This window comes from Phodopus roborovskii, unplaced genomic scaffold (assembly GCF_943737965.1).
Source record: "Phodopus roborovskii unplaced genomic scaffold, PHOROB, whole genome shotgun sequence".
In the NCBI taxonomy this organism is placed as follows: domain Eukaryota; kingdom Metazoa; phylum Chordata; class Mammalia; order Rodentia; family Cricetidae; genus Phodopus; species Phodopus roborovskii.
This window is the reverse complement of record NW_026125397.1, coordinates 27,041,742-27,061,900: the sequence shown is the minus strand read 5'-3', so window position 1 is coordinate 27,061,900 and position 20,159 is coordinate 27,041,742. Positions and strand designations below refer to the sequence as shown.

General features: G+C 41.2%; 1 protein-coding gene across 1 annotated transcript in view; it reads right to left on the bottom strand.

Annotated features, from left to right (window-relative positions):
• Prep (prolyl endopeptidase) overlaps nucleotides 1-20,159 on the bottom strand; it is a 69,768-nt gene that overhangs the window by 24,488 nt on the left and 25,121 nt on the right. Inside the window, exons 6-9 of the mRNA XM_051175598.1 lie at nucleotides 18,103-18,224; nucleotides 11,773-11,878; nucleotides 4,378-4,569; nucleotides 3,735-3,932 (exon numbers count right to left, since the gene is read on the bottom strand). Of these exons, the coding sequence (XP_051031555.1) occupies nucleotides 3,735-3,932; nucleotides 4,378-4,569; nucleotides 11,773-11,878; nucleotides 18,103-18,224 (618 nt within the window). The remainder of the gene's footprint in view (nucleotides 1-3,734; nucleotides 3,933-4,377; nucleotides 4,570-11,772; nucleotides 11,879-18,102; nucleotides 18,225-20,159) is intronic.

The window sequence follows — 20,159 nt, the reverse complement described above, 5'->3', positions numbered from 1 at the left end:
AAAACTGACTAGCTTTGGGGACCTGAGAAAAAGTGGAATACCTCATTGACCTCAACAGCTTTTCTCCAAGGCAGCTCACAAAGGAATGCCATCTCCAAGCCCCCCACAAATGGTAAACTCATTTGGAGTCATTTACCTGAAAGGACACTGATGGGAAAGTCCCATGGACTGCTCAAAGTCTACAGCCAGTCAGGAGTCTCTGGACCAGTCCCTTTGGGTGCTGCTACCTGACACACATCCAGCCAAGGGCAGACAATGCAGGCAGCAACCAGGAACCAAAGGATCCATCACGTGTCCTTTCAGACTCAAACTTTCAACCCTGTCCCAGTAATTGTACACAATACAAAATAACCAAGAATTCCAGCTCACTAAAGCACTAATGGAACTGCTACTTCCTGAATTTAATGCCCCCCTCTTAATATATTTAAGAATTACATCAAAACCAATTAGACAACACCATACTGTGTTTGAGAGAGTGAACCAGAGAGGCCGGTATGGAAACAGTGACTCATGTACTTTAAATATACATTGTCAAGTGTGAGAAAAATTGGTCCTGGGACCGGTGTTTGCTGGAATCCCACCTGACACAGTGAAACTGAATGCTCATGGATTAAAATGGCAGCTCCTTTTCCTCTCAACCCCTTTATGTGGGTATTTCTCTAGCATCTAAGAAACAATATTCTGTACGTATACATATAAAACTGACTGTTAATGAGACTGTTTTGTTTTTATATCAGTACAGGGTACCCCACACACACACACCCGAATTGGAGAGAAAAAGATGCTCCAAATGTTGCAACAAAAATATAATGGAATAAAGAGCAAGCATGTTCCATGTGATCACCTGATTCACCTTGATGTCACCATAAATAATGAAGGACTTAGGAGCTAGAATTAAGAGTTCAATGAACTCAGACAAGTCACCAGGAATTGCAATTAAATTCCCTAATGAAAGATGAAGAGGAGATGGAGTCCACATTCCTGTTTATTCAGATAAGCTGACATACAATTCCAAAAGCAGAATGAGATGGAACACACAACAGAAGCTGGCTGTCATTTAGAGTGTCCCATACTTCCCTCTGTTATGTATAAATGCACACAATGGATCAGTGAAGAAGGTAGGGATGGTTTCAATGATAAACATACTTTATCAAGATTCCCTATGTATAGTCATCTGGGTTAGCCCAAGTTACTCTACTGCACATTCTCAATACCTAAATTGACCTACTAATACATCAAGTCCCACCAGATCATGTATGGAAAGGACAGGGAAGTGGCCTTGAAGAAAATCTTCTGGATCACAAACAGCAGAAGGCTGTCTAGGAAATGAATTCAAGATTGAGAGAACTCTATTACAGAAGTCCCTTAAAGTCAAAAGGAGTGCCTGGCTTTAAGATGTTCCCTGATAAAAGCAGTGCCATTACAACAGTAGGACAGAGACTAGGAGAGCAGCTGGTGTAGACAGAGGATGGACAGAGGCAAGGAAAGCAGCTGCTGTAGACAGAGGATGGATAAAGACAAGGAGAGCAGCTGATGTAGACAGAGGATGAATGAAGACAAGGAGAGCAGCTGGTGTAGACAGAGGATGGACAGAGGCAAGGAAAGCAGCTGCTGTAGACAGAGGATGAAGACAAGGAGAGCAGCTGATGTAGACAGAGGATGAATGAAGACAAGGAGAGCAGCTGGTGTAGACAGAGGATGGACAGAGGCAAAGAGAGCAGCTAGTGTGGGCTGAGAAGGGAGAAGAGAGAGAGTTAGGCAAGATCTTAGAAAAAAGGGGCCAGAGGGATCTCCAAGGTTGTCCACAACCTAATTACAGGGCTGGATTTTATGCTGTAAAAAGGTAAAAACAAAACACAGAAACCAAGCTTTTGTCTTTTCCAAACCACGTGTGAAAGGCTCTTTCCTCTCTGCCTCCCAGAGCTAGGCCTAAGCTGCTGTTCTGGTTTATTACAAAGCTCATGTCAGGCTGAAGCTAACCTCAGGCAAGTTCTACATTTCCACAAGTACAAAATTAATCAGTTCAAGTCCTAAGTGGTCTGTGTCACAGGAGTCACTATATCCTGTTCCAGACGGCCCTGACACTAGTTTCTTCCCAAATGGGACTTGAGGTGCAAAAGTCACAAACGGAGTGGACTTGAGATGTGTCCTTCCCATGTACTCCTATGGTGTACGCCATGCTCATCATGGGGAGCTGGGACTGTGCATCCATCTCACGCCTCTGCTACTGCCTGCAGTAGTGAATGGCTAATACACAGACTGGCACAGAACATCTTTTGAGCACTGTTGTACTGGGTGTGTATATACACAGAGACTTCTTGCTTTCCTGAGAACTTTAATTATTTGATGGCTGCTTTGCACTTGGCTTTAGACAGCCTGAGTCTGGAAAGCCCATTCTCTAGTTTTAGGTATCAATTACATTAAGAGAGAAGGGAAGGACAGGGTAATGAGTGTCAGGAGACAGGGAGACAAAACAGAGCAGTATAGTAACAAATTAAGTCTTTCTTGGAAGCAGCCATAGCATGTAACTAGGAACACACTTTTCTCTCCAGCCTTCACAGCCTCAGCCACAGGCAGCATTTTATGCAGAGACGTCATTTCCCACTAGGACAAACAAGCCTTTCCCCAGATAATGATAAACCTGTTCCTGAAAAAACAAAATTGTCACACAGGGTCACTGGAGGAGGTTGTGGGCTTCATGGACCCTGGATTTTATTAAGAGCAGATGAGTCACCCTTATTCTGTGTTCTGTCACTCATTCACTTAAATGATTGAAGACATGAGAGTTTGAAGTAAAATGTCTAGAACCAGTGAAAGCTTGAGAATAAAATGTGGGTCCTGTGACAGCAGGGATAGGGACATGCCCCTCTGCTCACTGGTTACAGCTGAGCCCAGGTTCCGGGAAGGGGCAGGGTCAGGGCTCCCAACTTCCAGCTCTGGGGCTCTTATACTAGCTCCTCTTAATCTCCCAAAAGGTACGTGGGGAGTGAACCCTGATGCCTCCCAAACGGCTAATGGAACATCACTCTCTCAAGTTTAACAGTCCTGTCAGCAGCCGGCCATAACACTACAGTTTCTTAGGGTTAGGGTTAGTCAAACTCTTTCCAGAGACCGCTTCATCTACCAGCAAATGATGGCTACAAAACTGTTAAGGACAGAGAGTGCTCCCAAGGAGCCGGGCAAATGAGCAAGACAATGTGGGAGCTTTCCCAGCCAGACTGCTTTGAAGACAGGGTCTGCCTGGTCAGCTACAAACTGCCAGCTGAGCAGACTCCTGAAGCAAACAATGTACGTGTGGAGGAGGTCTATACAAAGCAGGATGAATGTGACCAGCTTCGTAGAAAGTACAAAACAGAATCATTTTACTTGGGGAAGATTAACTCATACCAGGGAGTGTAAAAGCTAATCTTCGAAATATCCAAGATAACACAACACACTTTATTTTCATGTACTTTTAGAATCAGAGTTCATTCTGGGAGGCAGCCTGAATGCTGGGTATGGCTGTACATGGGGTTTGTCACTGTTACCTGCACTGTGAATCTTAGTGCAGATCAAGGCCTGGACTAAGGGTGACATTTGCAGACCCTGAGAACAAGCACCCTGCTAGCCCAGCAGAAGTTGGTGGGGACACTTTTCTTTGTTCTGAAAAGCTGATTTACTCTGAGTGGTTCTGTCTACAGTCCAGCCTGCATTAGCACAGACACCATCACACTGCCATTTGGAGAACCTCTTACCTGGAGACAAAAACGACGTGAACTGGTAGAAGATCTCGGAGTCCTTCTTGCGCCCACTGTACCCCACCACACTGCCCACGTCCAGAGGGAAGGTCTTGAGGAGAGCACCTGTGGTCAGGTCGTGAAGCTGCAGAGTGTTCTTCACATCATGGAGGTAGCACAAGACCAGGAAGTTGGACCTGACACACGCTACCCACTCTGAAACAACACAGAGAAAACCCAATGCTGCTTTGAAGATCAGAGAATACTTTGTAACATGAATAATAAAAACCCAGAGATTGATATTGGGGTCCAAGCTACAGATCAGGGAAGCAAAGTAGCCAGGCACTACTTCTCACCTCTACCTCAGGCTGAAAGGGCTGTCCTGCCTCCACAAATCTTCAGAGACAATGCTATCTTTTCTAGCAAGATCACTGGAAAGTAACCCTCACATCTCTAAGAGGTGGGGACAAACAGCCAAAGGTGACACAAAAGCTTACACTTATGAGCTCTGTTTTCATCAGACAGTGTGCACTGTTGAAGCACGGCATTCCTAATAATTACAAGTCAAGGTTCTATACTGAGTATTGGTCATCCAGCCGTGAGGTGGAAACAACCTGTTGATGTCTGACAGGCCCAATTTCCCAGCAGCCACTGTTCTCACCTAGGACGTCTTTCTCGTGCTCTGGGACAAGCACTTTCCACTTAGACTCGTCAGGGTCGGTGAAGTCGATGTTGATCAGACGATAATTAGGAGAATTGCGGTTTGTCTTGAATGTGAACACTGTGCCCTCGTTGGTCACGTAGTCATACTCTCCTTCAAAGTTGTCTATTAGTTTTACCCATTTCAGGATTCCTGGGAAAAGAGAACACATTCCTGTCACCTTCAATAATGTAAGAAATGATGCAGGTCTCTATGTAGGGAGGCGAGGGACTCTTTTTCTTTCTGTAACACACGAGACACAACACATGAGAATGAGCAAGCTATGAATGGATGCTGGGGGGGGTTTGCTAAAGGACATCTCCTGCCCTACCATTCCACACTCCTATTAAACAGTCTTTAGAGCACGTCTCAGATCAAAGCCTGTCTTTTTCCTGCCAACACCTGGTATACACAGTGGCCCTCAACCAGGGCAACAGACAGGCCAATTCCAAGCAACATTTGAAGTCTACAGATAATTTTGTTTGCTGCCACTTAGGAGGTGAGGACTGCTACTGCCATCTAGTGGCAGAGATCAGAGATGCTGCTGAACATGCTACTAAGCCCAGGTCAGGCCATAACAAGTCAGCAGTGCCAAGACTTTGAAGCTGTGGCCTATAGTATTAGCTTGCTGCCTGGTTTTCCCATACCCACTCCTGATTTACTCTACTCCAGCCAGAACGATGCCTTAATACCCTAACCTGGTCCACAATGGTGTCTTTCTCATCACACTCTGAATAGACTCCACACACAACACAAGTTCCACCTAAGCCAACTTCATACATTCCAACTCCCGCCTCACCTCCTGAGCTCTAGTGGTTCTCAGGCATGCCACAGGCTGTGCCCTCTGCCTGGCCCACTCTCAAAGAGCTGACCACCTCTATCAGGCACACTTGTGACATTTTTCTCAAGACAGCTACGCATTTAACAGCCGATTCCTTAAGGGTTTTACTTGCTCCTTCATACATAGCTCGCAGGTACTTTGTAGATGCAAATAAAAGTTGTATTGAATGAAGGTGGGACACTTTGCAGTCCTTTATTCCTAAGAACTGGTGCAGTGGTCATCACTAAACATTTTAACTATATTTGCTGTGACCTTGGAATGGCTCTTGGTAGACCTTTAATGATTAGAAGCGCACTGGAAGACACCTGTTTCACAATATACCCGATACACAGCTCAGTGAACATCTTAAAAAATTTATACATGAAAAGAACTCTACAACTTCAGATACTCTCTAAACATCCCCTGGCTTCAATTCCACAAGACACTTCTATTTTAATTTGGACAATTCATTTCTGTCCCATCGTCTTCACTAAGTACTTCACATTCGTGCCTTATTTGCATCCACAGCATATCTTAACATAATGTGTTGTTGAATTAAACATATCAGGGAAAGTGTAATTCCAACAAAGGAGATCCAGTCTCCTATGGTCAGACATATTTGGATCAAAATCCCAGATCTCCCACTGTTTAGCTATGTGATTGTTTATTTGTTTGTTTTTCTTTTTCAAGACAGGGTTTCTCTGTCAAACAGTTCTGGTTGTCCTGGAACTTACTCCATAGACTAAGATGGCCTCAAACTCACAGAGATTCACCTGCCTCTGACTTCTGAGGCATTAAAGGGATTAAAGGATACCTGGCTAGCTGCATGATTTTGAATGATCTATTTATTACCTGTTTAGCCTTATGTTCTCAACCATCAACTAAGAATCACAAGAAACATAAAAAAAAATTTAAACTATCAGCATATTTACTCCACAATAAAAACTTAGTGAAATTATTTATTTAAAGTAGTTTGAATTACATCCAATAAAACCAGCAGTAAAAATTTAAAGCCTTTCTAAATGTTGGTAGTAACCAGTACAAAACTCAGAGAGAGGCTTCATTTATAGTAGAGGCAAGCTTAGTAGAACACCTAGGAATGTATCTAGCATGAAATATGGAGTCTACATAAAAACAAACAAGCAAACAAAACCCTTGAGCTTTTTCTAAGGAAACATTAAAATAAAAACACATTATAATCCTAAGTGTGAAGAACTAATACTTCAAAGAGACAATGAATCCCATTGGAAATAAACAGTAGTAAGATTGGCAGGGAATGTGACGTCATTCTGAGACTCCACTGAAAAGACAAAGCATTAGGACAGCAGTGCAGGGACTTCTCAGTGATGCTGCCCAACCCAACTCTGTCCCTCACATGCACTTTCACAACACTGCAGTCCTGCCTCCTTTTACTGTTACCACACAAGCGATCCTCTGCATCTTTCTCGGAATACTATCTTGGTAGGGTTTGTTCAGCCTTTGGCTATTGTTTGACTTCTGTCTAAATTTTATTGTGCTCAGAGAACACACCTGATCTTATTTTAATCTCTTTCAACTTACTAACAGTCTCCTGACTTTAAACTATGTTTTGCACATAACTGAAGGAAAACACTCTGAACTCACCTGAGAATTTATGTGCCAAATAACCCTGCAGTCATTCCCTATTCGGACCACTCAGTTCTACACATCCAATGGATTTACACCATTCATTCTCTCCACCACAGAAAAGAGGAATGGTTGTGCCTGAATTGTGGGGCAATTTTAACTTGTATGTGTTCCCTAGACTTACAGGTCTGTTAGCTACTACTCCCAGAATTACCAGACTTAAGTGAAACTCACTGGAGGATCTTATGGTCACAAAGCTTTTATCTGTAGAAATATGCTTTGCTTTAAAGTGTACTCTGCTGTTTACTGATCTAGCCACATCGTTCTCATGCCACGTGTCACCTCGTTAAGCTTCCCTAGCTGCTCCTTGCACAATGGCTGTTCCCACCCTGCAGTTTATTGTTTATAAAGAAGTTTGTTCTTCATGTCCAGTATTTCATGTTTTTCCACTTTTCTGGTGGGCTGCACTTTAGGAATTTCTTTATATTTATATTCTCTTTCACTAAACCTCTCCTTTGTTGTATTCATAACGATAACAGCCATGTGTACTACTAAAAGTATGTTTTCTAATCTGATGGTCACTTTCAGTTGTTATTTCTTGCTTATGTGTCCAAGGTTTTTTGTTTTGTTTTGTTTTTTAACAGCAGCAGTATTCTGATGGTATATCTTTTAAAACTGTGTTTAATACACTTTACACTAAGAATCAGATAATCCTACTCTAGTGTATCTATCAACTCCTTCTCATGATGGCAAATGTCTCTCTATGATGGTTTTTGACTGTTTTGCTGATATCCTTTGGAATCTTGTTTGAGAGAGCTCTTGGGGCCTGGGTTGAAGGAGCAATCTTCCAGGGAAGGTCTGTCTTTACTTTTGCATGCCTCTTCAAATACAACCAACACTGGAGCACTTTAAATTCTTGGAATGTAGATTTCTAGAATTCAGAGGCATCACTGTTGACTCCATGTGAAGGTCAGTGCCTCTCATGCACCTGGGAAATATGTTATGGCTCCATCACTAATACCAAGGTAGAATTCCTTAGTATCCACCAGGGACCTTCCATGACTGGATGTTTTGCCTGTCAATCACTCCTGCATTGAGTTTGAACCATGGGAAAGCAAACTCCACCTCCTTCCTCAGCAGAAACATTTGAGACAAGCCAATTTCTGTCCCTGTGTTCCTGCTTTCACTCCAGTTCTGCTCTCTGTGATTTCTGGTCCTTTTCTGCCAACAACAACATATTTGGAAAGCCCTGCCTAAGTGTTTACAATACTTTAGTTGTTTCAGCTCAAAGGCTACTCAGAGTACACACTCAGACAAACTCCCACCCAGACCTTACAATTATGCTTCATATGAGGTTAAACTCTGCATATCAGGCACAATTATACCTTCAACTTTCTAAGTGGCAAATTGCTTACTAGGTGATCCACTTTACGGCAATTATAACTTGTTCCCATAACACAAGGCTTTATAAACACATACACACTCATGTCTTAGAGCAACAAAATTTAAGTAAAGTCATTAGATGCCAATCAAACATTTGAAGATAACCTTAAAGCTTCATTTGTTTGTGGACAGCAAATCTTGATCCAGTGAAATGTCAGATTCTTTAACTATCTCCCCGCCAATAAAGCATTTACTGATGTGAACATTTATTTCACAGCATAACCTTCTATGGTCTCTGCTTGAAAAGATCATGAAGACAGTAGCATCTATTAGATCCCAAACCACCCAAAGACACCGGAGTATGACAGACCCAAGACACTAAAGGGAAGTCCTTTGGCTTTGCAGTACGCACAGGTGAGCCTGAAGAAAGGCATTGCCTCAAATGATCAGATTCTGCCAAATACCAACACCTCAGATAAGCCTGTGGGCGTGTCACTACACCCCGAAGAACTGACTAGCTGCAAATGTACACTGTGAGTCTGTGACTCATCAGAATAAGGAGCTGTGGCTCAATCTGTGTAAAAACAGCTATAAGATTTAAAATGTTCCCATTTAACTTTATTATAAACCAAAACCCTTGGAATTAAAAAGTATCAAACAGAAAGAAATTAACCAGACCCAAAGTCTATATATGGATCTCAATGAGGCTCTACACAGTAAGGACACACGTGCAGCAGCTGTGGAACTTCACACTGGGTTTTATACTCTCACAAACATGTCTTACACTCATAACTATCACCAAAACTGAATATAATAATATAATATAAAATAATAATTACTTTTATATCCTCTTAACTTGTGTTCATTGCAGCACCCCCTAATATTTAGCCATTCTTGCTCTTTTCTACATGCTATACTGCACCCACGTATATCTTTGTTTGTATACACACACACTGTAACTTTAGGTAACATAATATAGCTTCTATAGCTTTTAAAAATATGCTTAGTGGGGACTGGAGAGATGGCTCAGTGGTTAATAGCACTGGCTGCTCTTCCAAAGGACCTGGGTTTTCAAGTGCGAGCACCTACATGGCAGCTCAGAACTGTCTGTAATTCCAGTTCCAGGCGATCTGACACCCTCACACAGACATACATGTGGCAGAACCTCAATGTACATTAAGTAAATAAACCTCTAAAAATATGCTTAGTGTTATTTATCCTTTTCCATTCCTTCCTTCGTATACACCTGTGTCTTTAAAGGGTGCTGTGAAGCAACTCCAGCTTTCAACCCTTGAGGAGAGTAAGTACAGTGTGCTAATCAAGGGAGAGGGGCTGTGAAGACTAAAGGAAGGACCTGCATGTGTAACTCTGAACCAGGTCCCAGGAAACATTACAAATACAGCATTTAATACCCCAATTACCCCAGCATTCTTAAAGTGATGAAAATGGAATGTCATCTTTTAAAATCTAATTTTCCTCTACTGTGGCATAGAGCCATTTTCCTAAAAAAAGCCTTTACAATTTAAAAATGATGACTTCCCCAAACCACTGGGGTTTTATGCCACAATTTTTATGGCATACCTAATAAAAGGGTTCAAAAGTTAAAAAATCTAGCATAGATATGAGTTTTATTATTGGTACAGAAGGAGAGTATCTTATCAAGCAGGGTATCTGGACAAAGGTCTCTAAAGGGATCTTAACTAGTTATCTATCACAAGCTGGTGCAGCAATCAGGAGATCATCAAGTACTGTACACATACACCCATGCACACACACTCACATACACATGCACATATTCATATACACACACGTGCACACACACACACACATATGTACTCTCTCTCTCTCTCTCTCACACACACACACAAATCAGAGGGTGAAAAGCAGCGATGTCTAGACTCACAAAGCTCACAGACATGAAATTACTTATTAAGGAAGGCCACTTTGTAGTGTCTTAATAAAGAATTAATTATTTGAAAAATGCTTTTAGTTATTTTCTTTCCCTGAAATGCAAAGGGGCTTTAAAGTTATCTAAAGGAATACCCAGGTTTTGGTAATACAGAAGCAGAGTTGTTTTTGTTTTTTAACATTGTATGTAATTTTTAGTTTGCATATATTCTTGACTAATTCACCAACATTTAAGGTAAACATTACCTTTGAGTTCAATGTCTATCTTCTTCTTAAACAACATGACAAAAGGGAGGAGCAGATAAGGAACAAAAGCAAGGTATTCATTCCTACCAATCAGACGCAAACCCCTGAACATTAGCCTGCACAAAAAGACCCTTCCCACCAGTCACCCAGAGGCACACAGAGAACTCTTCTGATTATGCATCTGTGTTTGCAGTAAACAAATTAAACATCAAAACTTGTATTTGGAGTAACTTTGATGATTAGGAGTTAAAAACAAACCAAAAAACCCACCTGTCAGTATGTCCTTAACCTTCTATTCTGTTATCTAAAACCAGTGTCGTGATTTCAAAATCTCACTCTGTCAAGGAAGAGCAGGAGGGAAGGACGGAGCTCTCGTATGACAGGAACCCAAACTCAAACCTAGGCCAGCCCTATTCCCTGCACTAGCCTGTAAAACAGTATTAGTTTTCCATTTGCAGACATGGATCCCTTGAAAGGGAAAAACAAACTTCAAATCAAGATACTCTGCTGTAATTAAAGTGAATCATGTAGGTAACTACTTAACAATTACCAGTCCCATCTGCTGTCTCCTCTTCCCTAGCTAAGCACACATGGTACAGCATTAACTGCTGTGGGATTCACAACTCCTGATCCAACCTGCCAGACTGAATAGACACTAAAGAAAAACTGCATCTGTACTGATCATCACACTGGGTCACCATCACAGACAATACACAACAGCAACTGTTTACATAGCATTCATACTGTCTTAGCTCTTATCAGTAATCTAGAGATGGTGCAAAACACAGACAGATGTGGGGGCTTCTGCGAAAACACTACAACATTTAATGGAACAGGCTGGTAGGTTCTGGTCTCTGCCTGGAGTCCTGAAATCCATGTCTCGATGGACATCAAGGAACAACTAACTGTATTGCTTCTTTAAACCGCTGTAATCATGTGACTGATTCACAGTGACCCAGTGATTAGTACAAAAATAACAAACAAGATGCCTCCATCATCTGCCTGGTGAGGGCCCTCAATTTTTAATAGGCTGGTTCTGTGCTCATTGCGGTAGAATATGTGGCTTCAGAAAGCAACAGCAGGTTGTCACTGTGTACACAGCTCAGAAGGGGCCATAGTATGATTACCTGTTAATCTGGTAAATATCCACCTTTTTTATCCTAACAACTCTATGACTATAAACTGCTACAAGCCAATATTCCAGCTTCTACCTATCACACAGGACCTCATCACAAGCAGGTGCAGAAGATGTGCTTAACCCCAATCTACAGGGAAAGTACAAACAGCCAGCCTTATTTCACTTGTCTTTATTACATGCAATAGCACACAAATCTGTATGACCCAAGATGACATGTTAGAAAGGAAGATGGTTAGTTGAGTCAAAAATAACTTACCAGTGATACCACTGGATTCCTGCTGGAGGTCACAGTACCACAGTCGGTTTACCGGATCACATCCCTCCCAGATGGATAACAAGACATATCGACCATCATCGGATAGCTATAAAGACACAAAAGTGTGTAAGCTGAGTCATGTGGACTTGTTCTTAGCAGCCTATGAAGTGAGTATCATTACTGTTCCCATCATCGTGACCAAAGAACTAACAAAAAGCTTCTGGAGGGAGAAAACTCATCTGGGTTTATGGCTTAAGGGGCTACAGTCTGTTATGACAGAGATCAGAAGCTTGTTCACATTCAATATGGATCCAGAGACAGATGAAGTTAGGATGACAAATTTCGTCCGGCTAGGCCACACCCCTTCAAGGACCTAAAACCTCTCGCTCTGTTATTTCAGCAGCTGGGGACCAAATGATCAAGAGGCTGTGGCGGGCACTTTATATCCAATTGTAAAATGCTAAGGACAAAGGAAACTTCAAATGCAGTATCTTCACTCCAAACCCAGGATCTAACAATACAGTTACTTTAAAAAATTGAAAGAAGATAGGTATTTAAGTAGAAAGTACCATTAGGAAAACAGATGTTAGTAGCAATTGCCATTGGGAAAACAGAATGCGATGATTTTTACTTAAATTTCTCTTCAAGAACATGTAATTTGATATTTTGAACACTAACACTTTTGACCTCTGGTCTGTTCACAGGTTACCCATTTTAAGAGCTGTGGTTCTACATGAGTAAGGATGAGCAGAGTGAATACTCATACAGAAGTTCAGGGTCCATATTTGCACATTTCTACTGAATAGCTCTTCATATATTTCCTTAGTCAATTCATAAGATCAGAGCTAAAAGTCTTGGCTTAAGGAAATTTCAACTATGAAAAAGCATACCCATAGGTAGTGGAAACAATAGTGATAAAAATCTCTAAGAATGCAACAAGTAATATATTATTGTTTTGAGTTGTCAGGCTGGAAGTGAGTGACATCAACCTAGGCATGTTCTCCTAAAACTCATTTTTCACATAGTATCTTTTGGACAATTAGCTTGCATTGGTATTAATCTGTTTTATACATTTACCTGCTGGATGTTACAATCTAGGGATGCCACAGGGCCCATCCTTTTCCCTACTATTGGATATTTACATTGTTTCTCCTTCCTTCATACTACAAACAATTCTTTAGAAAAAAAACCTTAAGTATATCTGTGACCTAAAGTGCTTTGCAGGTTATAAAATGAAAGTAATCTGTTGCTGGGTGTGTATATACTCAACTGTATAGTACCAACTTATGCCATGACCTGGCTGCACTGTGTGATCCCAGGACCCCTACAGTCTTTTGATTTTCAACTTTATGCCACAGTGCCCAGATATTTGGTTGAGTTCTGATCCAGATGCTTGTAAGCAGCAGCTCTTAGATGAAGTTGTGTTTAAAGGCGTAGACATGGAGATCGTACCTCCCTCCATAATGAGTTGTACCTCGTTCACCCAGCTAAGAATCTTAATAGAAAAGGAGACAGACTGCTCGGAGCTCAAGTACCACTCTTTCCTGTTTCCAACCTGTTAACTCACTCGGCTATTTCAAGAACTGGCAAGCCTCAGTAATGAGGCAATTTCTTAAATTTTTCTTTTTGTCTACAAGCACACGTACACATTCACACACTGTTGGTTCTTGTTCCCTAGAGAACAGTGTTATACTCTCCAACTGTTATTCTTTTATTTGGTCATTCCATAGACACAGTCTAAGGATCTACATATACAAACTCATGTCTAAGCTTTGTTTCTGTATGTGAAGGATGTACCAGTGAACAACTTGGGGGAAATGTCATAACAAGGAGACAAATGCATAAATATGGATTTTATGCCACGCACCACTCATGAACAAATGGCATGAACAACTAGAAGAGATCTTAGCAAAGAAGGCGAAGGATTGTAGTTTTAAAAGGAGCAGCAGGGCAGGCCCCAAAGGGAGGTGTTTCGACACTGCTTGTGGGTAGTCACTGCCTCAGAGCCGTCATTTCTTGTCACTTTTTTATCTATATGTAAGGTGTGTTTTATTATCCGGAGGCTTTTAATATTTTCCTGTTACGCTCATTTACTGCACGTTGATTCCAACTGTCTTTGCTGTAATAGTGTCTGCATTTGCTGAGCTTCTTGGATATGTGTGCTTGAGTATTTTATAAATGTGTAACAGTTGTTTTTTGTTTGTTTGTTTTCACCTTGTTTACATCTTAAGAACACTCTTGTCTCTATGCTGACATTTCAAGTGGACATTGGGTTTCACTTGCTTGTCCCTAACATTTTCTAAGAGCCTTTGTAAATTATTCCTATAATTTTAAAAAATCTTTGCTGTTTCTGAATCTACATCTAAGATTAAGGATTATTCTGCTTCATTAAACATGCAGTGACTTCTGAATTGGATTCTGGGCATCTGGAACATTGTCTGGATTTTTTTTTTTCCCCTCTCTAATATGCCTATAAAATGTTTTGAATCAATTTCCTGACAAACCAGCTGGCTCCATCCAGGCTTGCTGTCCAGCAAGATGCACACGTGTGACCTCTCTGGGGTGCCACCAAACCCCTGGTGCTTCAACAGGCTAAGCATGTATGTTACCACTCAGCTACAACCCCAGCCCTCTATTTAAAAATACATATTTTTTGAGACAGTTCCTCATGTAGCGCAGGCAGGCCTTGAACTTACTATTCAACCACAGGTTGCCTTTAATTCCTTCCTGATCCTCCTGTCTCCACTTACTGAGTGCTAGGACTATGCACATGTACCACTATGAAAACTCATGTCTACTCATGTCTCCACTGAGTTCTAGGATTACACACATGAACCACTATGACAACTCACAATCAACTTCTTTGTGAGCATTTCTTTTTCATTTTGTATTCATTTGAAAGTAACACATTTTATTTCTTTCCAACTTTTAATCAAGAAAGTTAACAAACTTATGTCCAAATTTTTAGTTCCACCTTTTTAGAAGTTCTATTTTAAAAGTATCAGTAATCTACAATTATAATTTTATTATTATCCAAAGCACCCTTGTTAACATTGTTAACATTGACTTTTCTTCTCTTGTCCTTTGAGTTCAGACAGAACCTGTGCAGCCTGCTGTTTAGAGCCATGCCACATCAATCACAAATGATTGACTAGAGTGCCTCGGACAACTGAAGGACAGAACAACATTCGTGCTAGAGCACCAGACCCTGATTGTGAGTTGTCACAGTGCAGTGAAGTCAGGCTTCCTCCTCCTGGATTGTCACAATTCAGAAATGTTCAGAACCACAAGTATTTGCTTAACCAGAAACACTTTGCATTTTCAATTTTCAAGCCAGCAACCTCAAAATCACCTAAGTTATTTTCTTCAGAATGTACAAATTAGAATACCTTTCTCTACTAAAAATTAACCAGTAACAACAGATGCTTAGCCTATTAGACTATTTTAAGACAATTTTAAAGATGATTTTTTTAAGAGATCACTGGGAAAACAAACACTCAGTAACATGGAGATTTTTTGGACTCTAATGGATAAGTGGACTTCCCTAAAAGCCAGAGAAAAGGAAAACAAAAGCACCAGCAAACCAGGCCATGGCTCCTTTAGACAGTCTATGTCCTCTGCTACAAAGTATCAGCAGTATGACAGTGTTTTCAGCAGTAGATGGTGGCTACAGTAACCCTGCTCTCTACAAGCAACCTGACTAAAAACACAAGCAAAAGACAAAGGGCAACATTAATCCCACCTATGATGAAATATGGATTTCCTAACTTACTGGTTTTTACACCTTTTATTTTACATTATAAGCAAAATCTCCTTAAAGCCATAGTCACTTTTTATTGATGTAACATTAATATAAGCAAAACCCCAAGAATCACTATAAATGAGATAGTTGTGTGCTGATACTAGCTCTACTTACTTCCATGATGTTACTGGTAGGGATTAAAGCTGGAAGTCACCATTCTTATACTATAAAGTTTAACATGCCAGTATGCTAACAGCCTAGTTCTGTAATATCATCTGGCTTACATTTGGAGTGTTGACTGTAATTCAACTACAAAATAACGAAGAAAAAAAAAATGCTGATACCTGTATATAAAAATAACTGAATAGCTGTACAAAGAACATAGGGTTCTACAGATGTGCTAAACAGCATTTGGTGATTAACTGCTAAGCAGCTTTTCATTATCTCTAGGCTTAGGGAACTCCCTGATTCCTGGCTCCTACTCCTTGTCCGGGGTTTTCTCAGTTGTACACCGGCCTGCACTTATTAGCACTGCAGTCCCCAGCAAAGGAGAAAAGACTCGTTTGCTTTGGTTATAGTTACCTGGATATACTACCAACAAAATGGAGATCTTGGAGTGAGATACCACAGTGAGATTCACAAGCAACACCTTGTTGATAATAAAGAATATCCCTATGCCCAGAGTGGATGTGGGTAGACAGGGCTCCAGTGTGCCCAATGGTGGCTGTTTTCAGTAGGATCATCAGTAGGACTTTGAGAGCCCATCTTACACCTGCCAGAGTGGCTAAGATAAAAAACACAAGTGAGGGCTCATGCTAGAAAGGATATGAAGCAAGGGGAACACTCCTCCAACGCTGGTAGGAATCAAAACGGCAGTTTTCCAAACAAACTGGGGATCGACCTACCTCAAGACCCAGCTATACCAGTCTTGGGTTATACCCAAAGGACTCTCTACCTACCACAAGGACAGCTGCTCAACTATGTGCATAGAGCTTCATTTGTAATAGCCAGAAACTAGAAACAACCTAGCTGTCCAACAACTGAAGAATGGAAACGTTATAAATTTACACAATGGAGTATTACTGGGCTGTTAAATACAAATGATATCATGAAGTTTGCTGGCAAATGGATGGAACTAGAAAAAAAAAAAAATCCTGAGTGAGGTAACCCAGACCCAGAAAGAATAACATGATATGTCCTCACTTATAGGTGATATTAGCTGTAAAGGATAACCATGCTACAATTTACAGATCTACATAACAAGGAAGGCTCAAGGAGGAATGCAAAGATCTCCCGAGGAAGGAGAAATAGATTTCCAGGGTGGACTGGGGGCGGGGGTTGGGAACAGAAGGGATCAACTGGGTGGAGAGAAAACCCTGAAGGAAATGACTAGAACTGAGGGGCATTTAGGGGAGAGGGGGAAATCTAGTGCAATGGGAACTCCACAGAATCTACAAGAGTGACCCTCACAAAAACTCCTTGTAATGAAGGACACAGAGCCTGAACCAATCATCTTCTGTAGCCAGGCAAGGCCTCAAGTGGAGGGACCGGGACACCAACGCAGACACAACGCCTTCACCCCACAGTGTGTCCTGCCTGTAGAGTGTTCTGGAACCAGAGTCTAGCAGAATCGTCATCAAAGAGACCAAAAAGACTTTATCCAATAACTGAAGGGAGCAGATACAGAGTCCCAGCCAAACATAGGAGGAGCTCAGAGAGTCCTGCAGAAGATGGGGAGTAAAGATCAGAGGAACCAGAGGGACCAGGGAGAAGAGAGTACCGCCTACAGAGTCAATCGACTGGGACTCATGGGGGTTGGCAGAGATCAGAGAGCCTGTATGGATATGTCCTTGATCCTCTGGCATCTATGTTATATCTGAGTAACATGTTGTTCTTGTGAGGTTCTTAACAGTGAAAGTGGATGCTGTCTCTGATTGTTTTGCCTGTTGGCGGGATCTCCTTCCTCCTACTGGTTTGCTTCTTCCAGCCTTGACATGATGGCATGTGCCTGGTATTACTGTAGTATATTATGCCATGTTTGCTGGAAGCCCCTGGGAGGCCTGCTCTTTTCTGAGAGACGGAGAGGAGTGGATCTGGAGGAAAGGGAAGGTGGGGAGAAATACTGGGAGGAAAGAGAGGGTGGGAAACTGAAGTTAGGATATATGTAAGAAGAATAAAATAGGCCGGGCGTTGGTGGCATATGCCTTTAGTCCCAGGACTCGGGAGGTAGAGGTAGGAGGATCTCTGTGAGTTCGAGGACAACCTGGTCTAAAGAGCTAGTTCCAGGACAGGCTCTAAAGCAATACAGAGGAGAAACCCTGTCTCGAAAAACAAAAACAAAAACAAAACAAACAAACAAACAAAAAAACCCAAAAAAGAATAATAATAAAATTTTTAACATTGAAATTAACAGTTAAAAAGATTTACCATCTTCATTATTAATAGTCAATTTGAATAGCACTATTTTTAAAACACTCATTCTTGTACTTCTACCATTTTTGGAACACCTACATATATATATTACATAAATAATTACATGTGCACATGATGCAAGATCTTTGAGGAAGAAAGTTAACAGTGTACAATACCTCGGCTCCCCCCATCCACTTGGGCTCATCAGGAAACTCAGCACACAGAATATCTTCTGACTGATCTGTCCCCAGGACATGGTAGCAGAGCTTCTGGTGGAGATTGGTGGACGTCTCTGTCCCTGAAGAATAAACATGTTTACTGAAACGCAGTTAGCAGTCTGAAGACAATCTCCACTACATCTATCACACAATGCTAAGAACATTTCAAAGGCTGAGTATATATACTTGAAGGATGCAAGGTTAAAAACCATTAAGTCATATTCCTACATACTAGCAACAAATAGGAATTGTTACCGTAGCAACCAGCAAAATATAAATGTAACAAAGTATGCACAAGGTCTATACAAGGAAAATAAAAAACCATCCCAAAGAAATAAAATAACTGATACCTAGAGAAACTCCATGCTCGTGGAGAAGATGGCTCAGTGCTACCAACATGTCACTCTCTGGACCTGACCCATAGATACAATGCCAGGATTCCATTATGTTAATTTGTGGACAGGGATTGTCCTGGTGGTTTTATTTTTTTTTTATTTTTTATTTGTCAACTTTACACAATCTAGAGTTATCTGAGAAAAGGAACCTCAATTGCCAAAATGCCTACAGGCCATGTGATGGTTGTATTTTCTTGATTGATGATTGATGTGGAAAGGCCCAGCCCACTGTGGGCAGTGCCACCCCTGGGTAGGTGGTCCTGGGGTATACAAGAAAGCAAACTGAGCAAGTCATGATCACCAGGCTAGTAGGTAGCATCCCCCCATGGTCCCTGCTTCAGTTCCTGCCCTGATTTTCATCAGTGATAGAATATTATCTGGAAGTACAAGATGAAATAACACTTTCCTCCCTATATTGCTTTAGGTCACCATCTTTATCACAGCAACAGAAACCAAACTAAGACATGAACAAACTGATTCTCAGGTTTACATGGAGGAACATAAAGACTGAAATAACTGACAACAAAGAATCTGTCTAACATCAAGACTCTGGGATGGTGGTGTGAACTTGTCATCCCAGCACTCCAGGGCAGAGGCAACTGTAGCCAATCTACAAAGCAAGGCTCTGTTTTAAAACAAAAGACTGAAAGCTACAAGAGAGGAGGTGGGAAGCAGACAGCAGTGGAATAGCCTAGCAGAAAACAGAAAAGGAAACTAAATGGAGGACAAAGGAATTAGCTTAGAGGGGAAGAGAGGCCTGGGGGCAAAGGGGGGGGGGTAAGAGGTAAGAATGAAGTTAATAACAAAAACCTATGAAGGTGCCATGATGACACCATTACTTTGAATTATAACCTAAAAATTAATAATGAAGAAAATGCTACAGGACTCATGATACCTGGCATAAGCAAAATAAATAAGCAAACACTTAGTTAACAGAATTAAGAGCCCAGAAATAAACCCATATAAATATACTGTTGATCTGTAATAAACAATCAAAGGAAATATAATAAAACTAGATTTTCAACAAATGGTACTGGGGGGGGGAGCAAATCTAGATATAAACTTTAGATTCCTCACAAAATTAACTCAAAGAAGATTGTAGACAAAAATACAAAACACTGAATTATAGAATTCCTGCAAGATAAAGTAGGAGAAATGTAGGTGGCCTTAGACCAGGAGTCACTTTTTAGCTCTAACAAGAAAGGCCTCTGATAAACTCAACTTGGGCAAAGACCCTACTGTAGGAAAGGTCATAGACCAGGACAAAATCTTTACAAAATACCAATATGACAGAGGACTATTAACTAAAGCATGCAAAGACCTGGTAAGGCTCAAAAGTAAGAAAACTAAAAGCCAGGTGAGACACAGACAGTAAGTAAGCTTTGAAAAAGGGATCCACATCAGTGTGTGGCCAGGCAACAAATTATAATAAAAGGTTAGCTACAGAGCTACCCGACCCTAACAGCACTCAGACACTGGGGAGCAGCCAGGGCCCCTCACTATTTAGGAATGAAAAATGCCACAGGCTTTGGAGGATGGTTCTGGGGGTTTGTCACCCTAAGACCTAGCAACTGCTGCTTAGAATTCATCACAAGGATCACAAATATTCACACAGAAATC